The following is a 20,025-nucleotide window of genomic DNA, read 5'->3' on the forward strand; positions in this document are numbered from 1 at the left end:
TACGGTCTGACGCCATCCTCACACACATACACACGTAGCCTTTGCTTGACAGATGGCACCTGCCAGGATGCCAAAACACAGCCCTGGGGCCCGGCTTCCCTTAAGTGGCTATCAGCACGCAGGGAATCGAGTGAGTGAGCGAGTGGAAGACTGAGTGATTTTTCTTTCATGTTGCTTTCAGGGAAGTTTCTACCGGCGATGAATTGAATTCTGACGGAAAACACAGCCCAGACTACCGCTCTGTCTTCAGAAAAAAGAAATGCTTTAGGAGGAGAATAACACGGCGACATCACTTTAACAAGCTATTTGTGAAACCAGAAACCAGGAGTTTTCTCTGTGGAAACAACACTCTGGCTATGCATCTTGTTGTTCTTCCACATTATCCAGCTAGAGCTGAAAACATTCGCAGACGTTTATTTTTCAGGGCCATTGGTCTTGCTTGATGAGCCTTTTTCCCCACACCCTCTTTGTCTCCATAGAGCCTTGGTAAAACCACTTTGCCAGAGCAAACAATTACAAGTATTAGCACATTAAGAGACATGCTTGTCTCTTTGTATGTCTCTCGCTAAAAGGTTGCATTTGTTGTACATTTCAAAGCCCACATACAGAATGTTTTGAATTCTACAGTCATTTAAAGAAGTTCATTTGGGGAGATTTCTTTTCTCAGTTTAAATATAAAAAACTGAAAAAAAAACACATCATCAGGACAGCGTTCGATCTGCGTGACCGACACTGGTTTGGCAGCACATGCAAACAACCTTGTCATTAGATTTGAATTTGCACTTAAATCTGTGTTGCACTCACTTATTCTGAGGGGAGAACATGTAGACTGACCATTCCTCTCTGGTTTCACACCAGTCTGGCTTATACACCTCCATCATCTTCTGGATACGGAAGCACAAACTCTTCATTGGAGAGGAGGGAAAATACAGAAGTAGAATTAGCATTGAATCTCTGAATTATTAGAATATTGATACTTTTCTGGTCAGAATTTTTGCCTTATTCTATCAGGAATATCAACCAAAGTAGAATACATGAATTACTCTCTCTGAGATGGCTTCAGTGTGTTTGTAGACAAAGTAGCAGTAAGTGCAAAGTCACTGCTGCCACAAATTCCTGCACCAAATCCTAAAATAATGTTGATTTATGTCTTGTTTTGGTTTTCAGTATAATCAGGGTATTTTGGGAAAACCTCGATTTATATAAAGAATCTCTATTTATCAACCACAAGCAGCATCACTGAGCAAAGCCCCAAAGGCCCTCTCTTATTTCACTGCAGAAACAACAACAACAAACACATTCTCGACTCCTTCGTTTCTCATCTCTACCTGACACCTTCTGCACCACCTATAGCATTACCAAAATAAAGTGGCACTGTGGTGGACCGCACGACCAGGTGGCCCGAGGTGGTACCCCTGGTGTCCACGACAGCGGTGACGGTGGCCAGGGCATTTTTGTCAACGTGGGTTTCACGTTTCAGCCCCCCTGCTGACATTACCTCGGACAGGGGCCCCCAGTTTGTTTCTGAGCTTTGGTCTGCTATGGCTGACGGCCTGGGGATCAAGGTCCACCGCACCACAGCATACCACCCGCAAGCTAACGGGATGTGCGAATGGTTTCACCGGTCACTTAAGGCCGCGCACCGGGCTTCCTTAACAGGTGGCGACTGGGTCGACCGTCTTCCGTGGGTTTTGCTGGGATTGCGTAGCGCGGTTAAAGAAGACCTCGGGGTTTCCCCGGCTGAACTGGTCCTCGGCCAGCCTCTCCGGGTCCCCGGGGAATTCTTACCTGAGAGCCCACCCCCATGTTTCAATACCTCTTTGTTGCCTTTTCGCCCCCCAAGAGACTCATTTCCTGTTCCTGGTCATGTGCACCACTGCCTGCCTGACACTTTTGTTCCGAGTTCGTTGGACTCTGCTCGTTTCGTTTTCGTCAGGCACGATGCTCATAGGACTCCGCTGCGTCCACCATATGACGGGCCATACAGGGTTCTTAAACCAGGCAACAAACATTTTATTTTGGACTTTGGCGGTCGGCAGGAGGTTGTCTCTGTTGACAGACTTAAGTCTGCACATGTTATGCAAGAGGATCAGGTGGTCCCGGCCCAGGCCCCTCGCCGCGGCCGCCCACCTGCCACCGGGCTGATGGATTTTGTTTTTTCGACCCAAAATCAACGGAGTCCGAGTCGTCTGCAGCTTTTTCTGACCGCCAATGCCAGCCTCGCTCCCGGGCTGGGTTGCCCTCTGTCAGTTCCCCACCCCCCCGGTTCAGCCGTTCCGGCCGTTTGCTTAAGCCCCGGGTCCTGGACTAGTTCTGCTGGGTGTTCGGGGGGGCATGTGTGGTGGACCACTAGAAGGCTCCACTCACACCCAGTGTTGAGGAAGTGTGTTCCTGTGTTTTGTGGCGCGATATGTGCAGTTGATGTTGGAGACGAATAAAGAAGGAGTGAGAACTGAGAGCTCTGTGTCGTTGATGCTTACCTCCACAGCACCATATTATCTTAAAGTTTGTGTGAACTAAGCAGCAAACGTTGAAGTTAGATGGTTAAAGTGCTAATGATGGGTTCAGCACCATGAGCTGCTGTTTCTGAACTTGACCCATCCACTAACATGACAATATTATAAATACTGGAGCACAACAGAAGTTGGAAAAAAGTTACTATAGTCACCTCATATCATTACAGTCTACAGTTTGCCATTTAGCTAGATCTTTCCTTCACCAACAACCATGCATCTTCCCTAATGCCTGGATTTCTGAGTAATAATGAGATAAAGAAGAATTAAGGGAGTTTCTATGGTTATTCCTGTTTATCAATACAGCTATAACAAGAACCTGCTGCTTATCATTGAAAATCGATCACAGTAAATGAACCACTGCGCTTCAGAGAGTTGGTAGTAAACCACTTACATAGTCTGTTTCTTCATCAAGGTCTGTTCTGTCCTTGCGTGCATTGACTTGAGGGAAAACCTCAACCATAAGCTGAGTGTGGGGACCTGGTGCCTTGCCATTACAGTCCCGGTGATCCACTCCTAAACCGCTGCCGGCCACAGACCCTCCTGTAATGGAGCCCCCCGCTCCAGACCCACTCCTTTTGCCAGCGTCTGGGTGGATGGGAGGAAGGCCTGGCGGCTGTCCACCTGCCCGAAACAATTCAGGGAGTTCGAGGGAAAGAGCCCGCCGATCTCTCCTTGCAGCAAAATGCCTGGAGAGGAAAAATGGGGGCGGAGGTGGATGATGAGGGGGCAGAGGATGATGGGAGTGGGCTGGGTGGGAAAGAAGGGACTCCTGCTCTGGCGCATAGGTGTAGGAGTGGGGCGAGCGGGTGCTGTGCAAGCGGAGGCTGCCTCCCACTGGAGGAAATCCGCTGAACCCATAGCTCCTTCGACCTAGGCTGTTTGAGCTAGACCTGCAGAGCACAAGTGATTAAAGGTACAATTAAAAGGTCATACATATTCATGAACGGTTTGTAAAATGTCAGTAGAACTGTATCAACAGAAGGCGATCAATACTGTTTTATGTGCTAAGCATTTAGACTCGAAGCTAATAGGAAAATAAAATAACATCAAATTTCTGATGTTTCCAAGGAGGTAATTACGGCTTAATGGTTCTGGAAGTTCATTAAGGCAACAGCTGGAATCAGTGGTTGCAACTGAATTTAACTGTGTACCTGCGACTCCATCCAGACTGCGGAGGGAACGGACGCCCCCAGTTGTGGTAGTTGGAACTGCGACTGTGGTGCTAAAACAGAAACGCAGCATTTCAGAGAAGTTTCTGATCCACTGAATGTCTCTCAGTGAGGTGTCAAAGACCCAAACACCCCAAAATTAGCAATGACAAATAAAAAAGTCCTAAAAAATTGTTCACTCCTAGAATTTAATATTTTTAATTCAATGGATGATTGTATCACCGCTAGAGTGATTTGACTTTTTCGGCACTGTTACGGCCCTAGCAGGGCCTCCTCCTGAAGGTGCCTGTGTGGGCGTGTCCCACCACCTCGTTTGCCTGAGGTGCCAACTTTCCCTTTTGTGCAGCTGACTCTCAGCAGTAATCAAGGAGATTTAAGCCCAGGGAAAGGTGAGCTCTGGGCCAGAGTGCCATGTGAGTGGTTACAGCTGGTGAGCTGTGTGTGTTTGTGGTGTTTGCAGCTAGTGAGCTGCTCTCTTTCTTTTTGGCTTACGTGTGACTTTATTGACCAACGCCTGAGTTTTGTTTGTTTTCTTAAATGGTGATAGCGGCTTGTCCGTCTCTTTTAGTTGAGCTACTTTAATAAAACTCTTTAATTTAACCCTTTTGCCTCCTTGACTCCTTTTTCTGACCCGGACACCTTTTGTTACTTCCCCCTCACCGCCTAGACCCCTCGGGGGTTACAGTATTCCAGCCACAGACTAATGTCACTAAAACACTGGTTAAAAGGAAAACGGAACGGAAACAAGAGCGTGGCTGTTAGTGTATGTCAATTATCCACAAATTAAACAACAAATATAAAACAGCTGAACAAACGGAGTATCTATTGAGCTTTTTAAAAATAGGATTGCAGTGCACTGCAGGTTGTCATCTACTTTAATATACAAACCCCAGAGTGCCAGTTCCACTTAAAGGAACACCAACAGTTCTTTTTGTTTCCGCATGTCTAATCCTCTGAGCCTGATGGTTCTAATTATATGTTTTACCCTCGGAAATGTACATGTTGCCAATCAAAACCCGAGCCAGAGAATCTATGCATCGTCCTCTAAATAAACTGTAGCGAAGCATGAAAGCTAAATGTTAAGTAACACTTGAGTCCACACAGAGCTGCACTGCAGATCGCCGAAGGGAAGCGGCGAGTGACAGACAACAGCTGCTGCCTTCACTTGCAAGCATATCGTAGCAGTTACAACTTTCTGCGATGTAAATCTGATCTAAAGGTCACTGGCTATAGATAGTTGTCATCAAAGCAAACAAATAACCTCATGAACAATACATTTATATCACACACATTAGATTACAAACATCTACGCCACAGTTAAACAACATGCAAACACTCTACAGGAACGTTCGTGTTGAGGCTCATTCTTTTTTAGCAATATGCAACGTTAGAGTGATGAATTTCAATCACAGCCGACAAACACATCATCTCATAGTCTGAGTGTCATTTCATGGGGGAAGAAAATAGATAAAAAGTGGTTCCTCACAAAACTTCAACCAAAAACACAAAATTTATACACAGCTCTCTCGAACGCTTATTAGTTGAGTGATGTAACCGGTGCCTACTGATATCAATAAACCTGGAGTGCTCTGAGAGAAGAGGAGGAGACTTCACAGTGAAGTGGATCTCGCACACCCACCGTGTTTAACATCGTAACCTCTGCGGTTGCTAAACCACAGACTTTCATCTCACATGTTTTCACTGCCCTCTTTTTTTTTTTTATTACTGAATCATCCTTCCTGTTTGTCTCCATCACCATCTCTCTCTCTGTTCCGTCTTTTTTTTCCTCCCCTCTACTTCTCCCTGTCGCCTTTTTTCCCTTCTTTCTCCCACAGTTTCTCTGCGGATGAACAGAAGAAGGGAACAGTCAATTAATAGAAGTTACCATGGCAACTGTATGCCGAGCCAGCCCTTGTAGAACTGTTTCAGTTTTTCTTCAGTTCTGGTTCAGTGGACACAACAATAGGGGAATTCCTGCTGTGGATTTATGTACACTATATACAATACTAGGGGTGGGGGAAAAAATCGATACTGTGTAGTATCGTGATATTTTGTTTGCTAATAATTTATCGATACAGGGACAGCAGAAATCGATATTTTGCTACAAAAAAGGTTTTTGTGCTCTGACTTCAGAGCATGTTGATCCTTTTTCTGAGCAAGAATCCTGACATTCCTTCACTGTCCAAATGTGTTTAACTTTTTTTATGGCAGCAAAAAACATGACAGTTTACTTATAAGACATGTTTTATTTTAATTAAGTTTAAAACTTTTTTATTTAATGTAAAATTATATTTTGTTTTAATTTACTTTCAAATTCTTCAGTTGCTGAATGGGCTGCATAGTTTTCATAAATTGCATAGTTCAGAATAGCTATAATTGTACCAGATGGTTGCGTTCAGTTAAGTTGGACTAGACTGTAATACAAACCGTTCAGTTTGTCAACAATAAAACTGAAATGAGAGAAAGACTGAGTGCGAGACTTTGATATTAGATAAAATGAATATTGATAAAGTTTACCTTTATGTACAGAATCTGAATATCGCAAAATATTTTTAAAAATTGCAACAATATCGTATCGTGTGTTAAGTATTGTGATAATATCGTATCGTGGGATGTATGGTGATTCCCACCTCTATACAATACAATTTTATTTATACAGCACATTTAAAAAACCACAGTGCTTCACAGTTAGAGCAATAATAAATACAAATAGAAAACATAAAATACAAATAAAATATACTAACAGGCGAGTTACATAGCTAACCAATAATACACCAGGCATAGTAGGCACAACCCGAAAGGCTGAAGGTTAAAACATTATAATTATTAATAAAGCGAAAAAGATAACTTACAGTACACCAAAAATGCGGGCTCTCGGAGGCGGGGAAAGCAAGGCTAAACAAATACGTTTTTAATCGAGATTTAAAAGATTGAATTGAATCAGACGCCCGAATACCTAGAGGGAGGTTATTCCAGAGGTAGGGTGCGACAGCGGCGAATGCGCGGTCACCTCTGGTCTTGAGCCGAGATCTAGGTCGCACCAGGAGCATTTGGCCTATATATATTACTGAATGTTTACTGTACGATGCAAATAAATTGTCGTTTATTAGCAATAATTGCAAGCTTTTTTCACACATAAATGCCACCCATGAATAAATAGCAAAAGAGTGCTATGAAATATAATGTCAGATGCCATATAATAATATTTGCAAGAATGTGCCTACTGCATGAGGTGTGGTCATAAAGTCTGCTTGCAGCATGGATGCTATTACTATTGGTGCTTCAGATACATCAGGTCAAGAGTGCAAGCAGCATGCACACTGGTTTATTGACTTTCAAGGGGTTGTGCACAGTGAATTCAATTCATTTCAATTCAGTTCAATTTTATCGATATAGAGCCAATTCACAGCAGCGGTTGTCTGGAGCCACTTAATATTGTCTCGGGTGGTGAGGGGGAAAGGGATGAGAAACAACAAAAAGAGAACACAGAGACAGCGTGAAAATTAAAGAGGACAAAACTAGTGCTGCAAAAGACAGGAAGTGCTCAGTGCAATCATGGGAAGCAGCATGACTAAGGTTCACCTGATCCAGCCCTAACTGTGACCTGTTAGAAAGGTTATTGCTCCTAATACCTTTTCAACATTCAAGCACTCAGTACTGAGTTCTCCTGTTGTGCTCAGTCATTTGAGGATGAACATTTGGCAAAAAAAATGAGCCCCGCTATGGCGTGCGCCCCCTGCTAACAGCACACTGACATCGTTCATCATGTGCCCTCGTGGCCAGATTTAGATCCTTTCAACTTCCAAAAAATGAAATTAAAGTTCAAGAGTTGCTATTTTGACACACTAGAGTTCTTTTGCCTCTTTTTATTTTCTTGCTCTTTACCAAAAGAGGTCAAATCCAATACACGGTGGGCCATATTTGTTAAGTTTGCAGACAAAACAGGCACTGCGTCTCTTCCGAGTTGTGATGACCCTGCAGTGGGGGATTTCACAGAGTGGGTAAGCTGTCCTTCTTGGACACGAATGCATCAGAAACTAAAGAGATGGCGTTTGTACAGCAGAGTAAACACCTTTCCACCATTTGAGCTTCAGGTGGATGCTGTCTAAAGAAAAGCTGACCAACACATGTACTTTTATTGCGAGCTTCGTGGTTGTTATGTCGGCAGAATCTCTGAGTTTGTTTTATTCTCATTTTTTAGATTCTGGTTGGTCAGGCGGCACAAGTCACTAAACCTCAAAACCAAGAACGGACTGGAAGGTGTGACCCTGAATGACCTCCCTCTCTTGTGTAAGGTTAGGTTAGGCCCAGTCACTCCCAGCCAACATCATCCAAGTAGTTCAAGCTGCTTGCTAGCCTGCAGGCCGGGTCTCATTTGGCTCAGCTGCTATTATTCTTTTAAATAAATAATTGTTTTTAATGGTGCTATTTTATTCTGGACGTATTATTTAGTGTGTTCTTAGTGGTATAATTATCATGATTTTATTGTTGGCTTGATGCTTTTGTGGTTTCTGCTGACCGTACAACAAATTGCCCCTCGGGGTTAATTAAGATCATTCATCCTTGATCCTTGAAGTGCTCAGAAAAGGACTTCAAGATCAATCTAAAAATAGCATCCACGGTCAAGGGATGATCTCCTTAAAGGGGTGGGGAGTGGAGTGTTAACATGTGCATCATACTTACAGATGGGTGACTCATGCAAAACATGACATGTGAAAGAGATGAAAACGGAGAGCCTAACATCAATACTGAAATACTGAACATTAGATCTATGAAAATGAAGGGAAGCGGAATTTATAATAATCTTTTTAAAAACATGTAAATGTTATTAATTGCTGAATGAATGATGACGGTCATGCAAAGTTTCATTCACCCTGGTCCACCTGTTAAGGAGGAAATAAGGTTCATCCAGACATATACATACATAGAATAATGTCATTATACAGGGTGAACCGAGACATCTCAGTATTATTATATTATATTATATTATATTACATTATATTATAGTCAGTATTTTAATATTCATTACAAGCATCTGTGTCCGTAACCTGACATAATGAAATACATTTCAAATGAATTGAACTACACATTCACAGTGATGGATTGCATATTTTGGGCCAGTTTAAAATCTGTAAAAAGACATCGTCGACTCTAAATATAAACTTGACACCAAGGCGTTCTGCTAAAGAGGGAAACATATTTGTCATTGTATAAAGCCGCAAACAGCTCATAGAGTCATAACAGGAATGGTTGAAAAGTGCTCGGAGGCAAGGTAAACCATAAAGTACACATGATTTGTTGTGAATAGGCTGAGAAGTTGTGTTTACGTGTGTGCACGGCCGTCTGTGGTATGACAGTGTGATAAAGTACCAGGGAGAGGGAGCGTCTCTCCAGGCTGCTCTTGCCCAGGCTCATAACGCTGCTCTTTCTAGACTCCATGGTGAAGCTCCGCCTCTCCGAGGAGTAGGATCCCCTGGGTGCTGAAAGGGCACCCAGCTCCAGGTGGCCGTTTGGTGTCAGGGTGCAGATCCTCGGGTCTGGAATGGAAAATAGCAGATGGGTTAAAAGTGTTGTGATAGCAATCCAAACTTCCCTCAGTCATAGTTTAATGCCTGACTGCTAAGACGTGAGAAGCTATTCTCATATCCAATTTCAGTTGATTTCTGGGATTCAGTCATAAGACTGCAATTTCCCACACATTTCTTTTCAAGCTGTCTCTGGGTGCCTTACATTTACTAAATTTCCATTTGAAAACCTCCAGGGATGGAGACACATAACAAAAAAATAATAATAAAGAAAAAATGGAGGGTAAAAATCATATGAGTGTCTGGAGAAAGCCTAAATTAATTTCATTCATTTCCCTACAAGGCAACATGAGATACTGGTACTACTGTGACGGCTGTAACCAACAAGCTGAACTTAGTTCTGCTCAATATTAATTTGATCTCTTTATAAACTGCTGGGGATAATAGCAGATGTTACAAATAGGCTCTGATTTGTGCTCCAACCCTGTCCTAAATAAGTTAGAAAGTTACTATCAACACTCTTAAGTTGGTTATGGGTGATATAGGGGTGGTTTTGGAGGCATATTCATATTCAATTTGCAGGTGCACAGCTGGGTTAAAAATGAAGGCCCAGTCTGAACACAAGTGTGGTAAATTCTACTGATTAGCTTTTAACTGGCACCTGCACATTTAGCTAGGTCTGTGTTGTGATCCCAAAGCAAAATTGTCATGAAAATGGCTGCGTGCAGGCAGGAGAGGACCCAGAAGCAGACTCACAGAAATGGGACGTAACTCAAAAACAGCTTTATTTACAGAAGGGGAAACAAACAATACAAAACTAAGCTGGGAAAAACTAGTTAGCTAAACACTCGAGAAACACACAGAGAATTCCACACAACCACGAGGGACGACGCGACACACCGCGAAACTGCGGGAGACTCTGAGGCTACGTCCACACGTACATGGGTATTTTTGAAAACTGAGATTTTCCGTTTTCGTTTTAAAAAATAATCCCGTCCACGCGTAAAGGCAGAAATGAAGGAAAACGCTGCTAGGAACATGCCAAAGCAACAGGTGGCGCTATATTCCTAACCTGTAGAAATGTTGGCCAATCAGAAGTCTAGAAGCCTCGGTGGGAAATAGTAAACAAAGATGGGGCATAGAAGCAGAACTGAGTCGTATGTGTGGAGGGACAGTAACTGTGTGTGTATATGTAAGCATTTAAACACTGCAGAGAGAACAATTAACAGTAACAGTATTGTAGAAATTCATTTCACCGAAACAATAACGTGGCGCACAGTGTGACGTCAAAAAAGGCGCACACCTTTGACGCTGCGTTTTCTGCGTTTTTCTCGTCCACACGTAAATGCAAAAACTGAGTTTTCAAAAATATCCACCCTGGCCGGAGTTTTTAAAATCTCCGTTTTCAGTGACCGAAAATGCCGTTTACGTGTGGATGAAAGGTGCAAACGCATAGAAAAATCTGCGTTTTCAAAAATACCCGGGTACGTGTGAACATAGCCTGACATAAATACACAGAAAACGAGGAGCACACAGGGAACACAGCTGACACGAATAATGATAATAATGAGACGGAGGAAGAGCAACACAACATGACGGACACAGACGGAGACTATCAAAGTAAAACAGGAAGTACACAGACTGGAGAGGGAGAGAGAACATGAGGAGCACGAGGGAGAGAGGCAGACATGACAGGCTGGGGAAAACAAGATGGCACAAGAACTCACACAACCATGTAAACGCAGACACCCAGGGGGAGACACAGAAGGCAACAACACAGGGGAAATCTAATACACAACAATGGACAGAATAATGTAGGAAACCAAGATAATCCTTAACATAATGCAAAAAATGACAACAAACAAAGGAAACTTAAACGGCTGGGCCAAAATGACCCGGGACCATGACAAAAATAGTCTTTAGTGGTTGATGACGTGGCTACGTTGTTAGCACTGCTCTGGAGCTTTTGTTTCCCTGTGATGGAAAACTATCTCATGTCTTTTTATAAACCCTCTTTAGTGACATTTATGAATCATCGGAGCCTACGACAGTGGTACACTGAACTTTTAATGAGTTTTCAAGAGTTATATAGATTCATAGGAACTGGTTGGATGGATGGACAGACAGGGACAGACAAACAGGAAACAGATGCATTAGAAAACTTGATGTATCCATATGAACAGGCTGAAGCCAAACAAAGAAAAAGTATACCTCTATGATAGAGGTATACTTTTTTAATCTTGCATTTTTCCCATCTATGAAGACGGAGTCTACAAGCTTCCCTTTTTGCTTACACCGCAGTGCAGAGACCAGATCTTCCGTGCAGCCTTAGCCCACTCAGATGGTATAAAAGCGATCCTCCAGCCTCTGAACTCATATTTAATCCTCTCTGAACTGCATTGTTTGTTGGATCTGTTAAGGAAGTCTGTACTGCTTCAACAATTTTACTGTGAGGCTGGATATAGACAGATCCCATTCATCTTTGTTGACTACCGGCTATTTTCTGCAATTTTACAAGTTTTTAAGCTTTTGGCAAACGCTTCCGTCTTAGTTTGAGTTGAGCACATTTGGATAAGCCTCAGTGAAAAACAAAGAGCTAAAATTCGATGAGCAGGCAGATTCTCGAGCATGTTGTTCCATTTTGAGATAAATGATGCAGTATGTGAATTGAGGTATTAGCATTAAATCCTTAAAAATAAACATTTTTAACAAAACCAAACATTCTGACCTCATGCATGTCGATCTTATTCCAGGCCTTTTTTAGCTGAGCGGTGCTAATAACATGGCAGCTGAGTGTAATCAGAAAGCTTGGATGTTACTCTTACCAGACAACTTGATGGAGTCGCGTTTTTCACTCTCGTCAAAGTTGGAGGAGGAGTGATCATCATCTGAATATGAACGATTTGCATCACCCTGTAGATAAAAAAAATCTATCAGACAGGACTCGTGGTCTAAAAGATTTTTTGTCACAGACTTTTTTTTGTCATACGCCAGACCTTTAATCTCCAGGGCAAAACAGTGCTCCCTCACAACAGCTATCAGACGTATTGAAACATACTATCAGACAATCTTAGATCGACGCCCCTCCTCAAGGATAAGTCTGTAAAACCCTCAAAGTACTGACACACTACTCCAGGAGTCCTCTCAGACTTGGTTAAGACCAATGGGATTTCCCCTACAGTCTTCACTGAGGGAGTAAATTGGCTCAATAATCCCTAGTGTGTCGCAGTTGTAGACCCAGAACAGATGAGTGGAGGAAGGGGAGAGAGCTGGAGGAGAAAAGGAGAGAATAAAAGGCAGGAAGAGAGACAGACTGAATGACTGATGGCAGGGTTTTGTTTTGGCATTTCAGAAAGATCAATCAAGAGCCGCGTGATTTGTGTCAATGTTTCCCTCCCAACTCACACATCATAGCTACATGCCATGAATATGGTAATGCTTTGATCTGTGTATGAAAACTCAACTGGGTTACTCAACCACACTACAATTTTCCAATGATATCATCTGACATCGTTTGACAGCTGAGGGCAGATTGACAGCATCATTTCTGCAGTGTTTTCCACTGAGAGGGATGGCTTCAGAAATTCTGCTGTATTTAATTATTATTATGTAGGACCAATACTATAATATATATCATCACTCGTTTTTTCTACAGCAGAAAACATATTTTAAACTTGATTTTTGTTGGATTTTCATTTCTTTTACTATATTTAGATCCTCATGTTCTCAAACCTCAAGTTTGCTCACCTACAAACAAATGCACAGTCTGAATTTTCACTGTAGTTTGGTTTTAATGAAAAGAGACAGAATATCAACCAAAGATTTAGACATTTGTCACTCAGTGAAATACGTATTTGATCCCCTACAACCAAGCCAGAATTCTCATTTCAATTCAATTCAGTTTTATTTATACTTCTGGCTCCCTCTTTAGCTGTGTGTCCATGTGGCACACGTATTACAATCAAGTAATCATTAATCAATGAATTACAGACACTCCTGATCTCAACTTATGTGTATAAAGCACAGCTGTCCACAGAGTCAATTCCTTCCATTTTAGCCTCTGCTCCACCACGGGCAAGACCAAAGAGCTGTCAAAGGACATCGGGGACAAAATTGTGGAGCTGCACCAGGCTGGAGCGGGCTACAAGACCTTCAGCAAGAAGCTTGAAGCTGACAGCTGCTGGTACGATTAGTCAGACATGGAAGAAATATGAAATGACCATCAACCTTCCTCAGTCTGGAGCTTGATGCAAGATTGAGCTCTTTGGCATAAACTTGACCCGCCATCTTCAGAGGAAGAAAAATGCTGAGAATGACATAACGAAGGCCTACCCCACAGTCAAGCACAAAGATGAAAACTATGCCTCGGGGCCGGTATAGATACAGGACAACTTCACCGTATTGAGGGGCCAATCGATGGGGCCATGTACTATAAAGTCTTGGATGAGAACCTCCTTCCCTCCCTCTGCTCTCCTTTCTTCCATCCTGAAGATGGATCATTGATTGGTCTTCCAACATGACGATAACACAAAACATACAACCGAGGCAACAAAGGTGAAGAAAATTAACCCTTTAAGACCTACCATAGACCAAAGCCGCCAGAGCTTACTTTATATTTTTACATGCTGTAGTGCCATTTTTGGGAGCATTTCAAGTTGCTATACATCAATACAACTGTTATAGCCCATATTTTAATAATATGTATGCATTATGTCCATAGTAACTACACTAATTGCAAAAAAGTGCAATAAACTACAAAATTGAAAATCGTTTTTGGTTTTTTTTACATATATTTCTACTTGGAGAAATTTAAGAGGTTTATCCCTCAAAACTTTAAATACAAGAAAGTTGCAAAAAAATAGTTTACAACAACAGGAAATTTATTTTGAGTGTCTTCATAGTTTTATTTTTGAGATACACCAATTTTTTACACTGCACGAAAAACGAAAAACAATCCTATGATGCAAATTTGGAAAGAAAACAGCATGCACAATAAACTATTTCCAGCAGTGCAATCCGAGTTCTAAGCATCCCAGAAACTATTCAGAAAAGTATAGAGTCAAACATGACTTATAAAAACACCAGTATAGGCTTTCGAGGCCTACAAGTAAAAAATCTTTTGAAAAACTATAAGAAACATCATACGCCTCTGCTTACCAACAAGGGTTTCTCCATCAAGCGCTAAGTCATCTTTTGGTTTAAAGATTTATTTCACTCAGTGGTGTGTAAATCAATTTAAAACTAATGTGTATTTTCTGGATTTTTGATTGAAATTTGGTGTCTTTCCATTAAAATTAACCTACCAAAAAAACACAGATTATTTCTTTCTTTATCAGCGTGTCAAATATTTGTTTCGCCCACTGAACATCATTTCAGTTCCTGCTTGTACTGTGATAACAGTTGGACATTCAAAAGAAGTATTGCAGGAAATACGTTTTTAATGGATGTAATGGCTTTAATGTTGATAGAAGTCACCATATTTAGTGCACAGAGCAAATACTCTGAACATTATGTGTGTAACGTTTGTCTATCCTTGCCTGACTGATGATACAGTCAACTTTAAAACTGTATATATGAGGTTTTACACATTTATGTAAAGAAGCTAGCATACAAAGCCCCTCTGCTGAGTTGATTATGTAACAGGAATGATAAAAGATGATGCGGCATAATATCCATACTGCACTTGAGGCGCATTAGATTGTAGGTCACCCGAGTTTTGGCAGCTCAATACACAGTCATTGCAGCTGTATGCATAAAACGGAAAAAAACAGACTTAAAGCCCAAAAATACATTTTGAGCTGTGTTCAAATGGAAGCAATACATTACATATGTTACATGGACTGTGCAGACAGTCTGATTTAAATAGAATTTAATCCATTTTGTCAAATGCCATAAGATGGATGGCTGAAAAACACTGTTGACCGTGTAGACATGCTGGAAACATGTAAATCTGCTCAATTCAGTGATTATGGAAATCAACAGAGGGCAACAGCTCGGTTTATTTTAGCTGTCAAGGTCTTTGCCAAAGGTTAAATTCTTCAGTTTGAGAGACACAGACAGACTGATATCAGTGGACCACACAAGAGATTACTCTGCAGGGAGTGCAAGCATCGGGTTAAATAGAGGAGAAGTGCCAAAGTTTGGAAATGCATCTAAATCACAGGCGGCCAAACAGCTTACGAGGCCGTGCTTTTTACGATATTAGAGATGTGGCACTTATTTGGTGGATGTTTCCAAATATCTGTAAGCTAAGTGCTCCTCCATCAATTTATACGATTATTCCATTGAGTCATGGTATAATTTGGACTTATTTAAACTAATAAAAGTTTCTCTGGTGGCTGCTAGAGGCCAATACAACAATAATAATTAGAAATATTTCACTACTGATGAACACAGAATTGGATGAATAATTTTAGATGAGTAACAATTAAAAGATTAACAAGCTTACATCGTGCAGTTTGAAATGTGGCAGCAGTCAGCATCGGGTTGACCTATACTCCTTACCTCCGCCTGAAAGCCTTCAACCAGGATGGCGACCAGCAGGTTGAAGAGGACGTAGTTTCCAAATGTCATGAGGGCCACAAAGTACAGAGCAGCAAGCGGTGAGGTCGCCGCCATACCATTGTACAAAACTGCGTTCCAGTCCTCTTGGGTCAGAATCTTTGAGATTTGCATAGACAGATGTAGGAGGTTAGTAACAGAAAAAGGACCGACTGATTGTTAAACGCTAAACAACTCTAGTCAGGCTAGAGTAAAAATAGAACTGCAACATCCTTGTGACCAATAAAACAATTTGGCTGGTTGGTTAAACAGAATTTTTTCACTTTTACTGACCAACTGGAAGTAGTTACGGTGACCAGCTGGTTGGCCAGAGGTTGAGGATGCAGCACCCTTAACCCTCTCACGCATAGTGGTCACTACAGTGGACAGCTATTCCACTGAAGGCTGCTTTCTTGTATTTGTGTCAGTGTTGATGGTATACTTGCACATAAACCACTACATTGGACACTGATGTGTCACTCCATACCCTGCCACCCACTGGGCAGCCAGCGTTGTCCACCTAAGTGGACGTGTAAAAAACTCTTTGAAAAGTACATGTTTAAAAAATGAAGTTCAAAATTCATGCCTGTGGTTTTTTCATGCCTAAAGATGAATAAAAATATCCAGGTTGTCATAACTCATGGATAAAAGGGTTAAGCTATGGGTGACCACTTTGGGTTGCAAGGTGACTGCACTGGATCCCCGTTTGCAACCAATTTTAGTCAGTCACCACTACATCTCTTTGAGGGAGTCAACTCAACTGGTTGCTAACTTTGCCAACAGCAAGAAACTTCTTCCCGGCAGCAACTACGTCACTATTTGTAGAAACATTTCAGAGTTTCTGTTTTAAATATATCAGGTTCTGGCTGTACTCTGAATTTAAAACGTTGATGTGACTGTTTCAATGTGAAGTTTTGTGTAAGCAGACAGCAAAATGTTTGTGATTTGCTTGGATTTATCACAGTTAACTGATGAATTATCACAAAGTGATGGCATGTAGTTGTCAACCTGACCCTGTTTAAAGACCCTAGTGTGACTGTAGTTTGAGGCATGTTGTGCTCATATAAATCAAAGCTATGATATGTTGAATACCTGAAAAACGGTGACAATGGCCCACAGCAAGGAATCAAAGTTCTTCCTGTCTGGTACGGTGTCTCCCGTCTCCGTCTTAAGACTGAATTTGCATCCAAAAATGTGCATCCCAAGGATACTGCAATACAATATACCACACAACATACATGGGGTCATCTGATGTACCTGACTAATAATTAAATGCAGATCTTTGTTAAATCCATTGAAGCATGATACAAATACAATCGTCTTTTTTAGAATCACACACAAAGAAGCTTCAGATGATTAAGCTGTATCTGTATCCTAACAGTTCCTAACTGTGTAAATTCAGTTTTATTTATTTATGCATTTTTAAGTGTCATCATTTGTTTTGTACTGTGTGACTTTCCGAGCTGAAATAAATTAGATGGCTGTAAATGCCTGAGTGCTGTCGGACGCTGGGGAACGGCTACATGAGATCTAATCCGCTCCAGTGACCATGTAAAATGTAAAGTACCAAACTAAACATTCACCAACAGTCTCAAACGTTTCATTTAGTAACATTTCTGAAGGAAAAAAGCATTCACGTTGCCATTATGGGTATTAAATGTGGCGTTATAAAGAAAAGTTTTAAATTTGCTGTTAAAAATGAAGTTGTCTAATTACTTTTTTTTTAACACTGTATGCAAAATAACATCTAATTTAACAATTACTTCCTTTTACATTAACCCTGTATATGAGTCTGAACAGACACACAGAGGATTTTTTAAAGCACACTGAGATCTCAGGGTCATTTTCCTCACACAAAATTACAGGGACGTGAGTGGCATGCAAATCTGTAAACAGTATATAAATAAAGACAACAAATACTGTGTACACTGAACACCCACTAAAGGACCTTTTAACTCTCAAAGCAGTTCTGTGGCAGTGCTTGAGCATCACAAATGTGCCCTTGTTGCTCTACTCACTTAAGTGTATGCTTGTTAAAATCTAACCATCAAGGGTCTGCTTGTTATTTTGTACCCAGGGTTAATAGCTGCTGTGGAATGTTGTGACCCTCTGTGCTGGTTGCTGGTAAGCAGCTGTGCAGATCTAAAGCCAATACGTGCCACACCATGAAAGTAGAGGGTAAACAGAGATCTGTCTCACAGTACTGTTCCTGACACCAACTAAAAACACAGTTGAAAGAAACGGATCAAACGAGCCGTTTACATTCTTCTTCTTTTGTTATGATCACACAGTGTGTACACCTTACCTAAAGATGAAGATGAAGAGCATTAGTAGCATGCAGAAGGTGGCCACGTTGTCCATGGTCTTCATCAGGACCACCAGCTGTCTCCTGAGAGCTGGCATGAACCTCACCAGTTTCAGCACCCTCAGCAGCCTGAAGGTCCTCAAAACAGACAAACCACCGTCCGACTGGCCGATGATCTCACACACACTGAGGGGTGAAGCACAAAATGCTGCTAAATGTCCATTTTAACATAGCATGTACATAAAAAAACACTTACATATGTACATAAAGCATAAAAGAAAAAATGCCCAAAGTGCTAGCTTTTAAGTACTTTTACACGTAACTACAATAACATTTACATTTTGGTTGTATTACATAACTACAATAAAAAATTTAAATTTCATGATGCATTCAGTTCATACAGAGCATATTTTCCTCAATTAATTATATAAATAAACAAATCTTTTTTCTAATAGTTAATATAAATATTTTTAATAGGACTTATGTTTTACTGCGAGTCTATGAGGACGAAGAATAATTGTTTTGTTTTGTATTTTGCTCATTTCTTGCAAACACGTTTCAACAGTGGCTATAATTGCAACTACACCTGCTCTGCCTGAGATAACCATATGATGAATATCCACTCTCACTGACATCACACACGGCAAAGAGTAGAAAAAACTGTCTGAAACATTTTGGCTCATGGGAACTAAAGAAATGTGAACATATTTTATGCCTAAAAAAACAACTTCTAACTGCTTCTTCGCTCTGTAGTCCGTCGTGTGCACACACAGCCCTGGTTCATCACTTGCATTAGGTGCCTTATTTTAAAGCATGAATGATTCAAAGGTCAATGTTAAGTGCCTTAACAAAATTCCTCTGAAAATAGTCAAGTACAAGGACTGCATTGAAAATCAATGAGAAAGCGTCCATTTTCAACACACACTAGCACTCGACTGTAACACATTCAAGAGGTTTATCTTAGCTGGTCGCACACAAGGACTCAACACAACACATCTTTGCTATTGTATTTGCACTACTGCACTAATGCATATAGGCTTGATTTATTTTATATTCCCTTTTATCTTTTCATAATTATCTCTTTCTATACTAGACCGAGAGAGAAACCGTACTTTAGTTCTCCTGCAAACCCCGTACATGCAATGAATTGAAAATCTTGAATCCAATGGCCAAAGGAAGATTTTGGAAGACCTTCTGAAAGACTGGAGAAATATTGCTCAAGATCATTTTTTCAAGTAATATTGCAGATAATTATTGCTGCAGCACAAGGCCAAAAATGTTAATCTTCATCTCCTTCAAGTCCCTAACCTTTAAGGGAATCAGTACTGATTCTAATTTCTCATTTCTTTTCCCATCAACTCAAGTGTAGTAACTGATCCGTGTTAAATTTGTGGTCACTTTTTAATCTTCAAGTAATTAATTTGTCCACTAGCAGGTTACCAAGGTTCTTGAGATCGCAAGTGAAGCTCTAAAAGCTTTTATTTGTACATGAGTTCACAAAACGTGATGGCTGAAGTTTTGCTTTCTATTTTCTTTCTCATTCTGACGGATATTTAACGGGAACAGAGAGCCGTTCTCTCGTGAAAAATATGCCTTTAAAGAAACACGTCTCCTCGGGTTGGTAGCTTTCAAAGGCCTCACTCAGCACATCAAAATAGCGTTGGCTTTGAATTGACAAAGACCGAATAGGGACCCTTGCATAGCAGCTCAGTATAAATAGCTGAGGACGTTCAGATAGAAAAAGAGATGGAAATGGGTAGCGGGGCAAGAGATAAGAAGACAGATGCAGATATGTTCAATCACCGTGTATCTTCTGTGATGGGTTGCACATTTGATCTTGTTCAGTTTTAGTTGCTTTGATGTGTATTTGATCTCGGGGTTATAATGGGGATCACACACAAAGGCGCCTAACCAGATGAAATGGGGGGAAAAAACGCCAGCAGATCAAAGGCACTGCCACTCACCTGAAG

At 41.1% G+C, this 20,025-nt stretch overlaps 1 protein-coding gene across 1 annotated transcript in view; it reads right to left on the reverse strand.

Moving 5' to 3' along the window:
• LOC102785341 (voltage-dependent T-type calcium channel subunit alpha-1I-like) overlaps positions 1-20,025 on the reverse strand; it is a 180,833-nt gene that overhangs the window by 74,242 nt on the left and 86,566 nt on the right. Inside the window, exons 10-17 of the mRNA XM_087841530.1 lie at positions 18,056-18,241; positions 16,843-16,960; positions 15,715-15,870; positions 12,036-12,123; positions 9,056-9,222; positions 3,668-3,738; positions 2,908-3,406; positions 805-905 (exon numbers count right to left, since the gene is read on the reverse strand). Coding sequence (XP_087697656.1) covers positions 805-905; positions 2,908-3,406; positions 3,668-3,738; positions 9,056-9,222; positions 12,036-12,123; positions 15,715-15,870; positions 16,843-16,960; positions 18,056-18,241 — 1,386 coding nt within the window. The remainder of the gene's footprint in view (positions 1-804; positions 906-2,907; positions 3,407-3,667; positions 3,739-9,055; positions 9,223-12,035; positions 12,124-15,714; positions 15,871-16,842; positions 16,961-18,055; positions 18,242-20,025) is intronic.

Source organism: Neolamprologus brichardi, chromosome 6, assembly GCF_056152115.1.
Source record: "Neolamprologus brichardi isolate AB-2024 chromosome 6, ASM5615211v1, whole genome shotgun sequence".
Taxonomy (NCBI): domain Eukaryota; kingdom Metazoa; phylum Chordata; class Actinopteri; order Cichliformes; family Cichlidae; genus Neolamprologus; species Neolamprologus brichardi.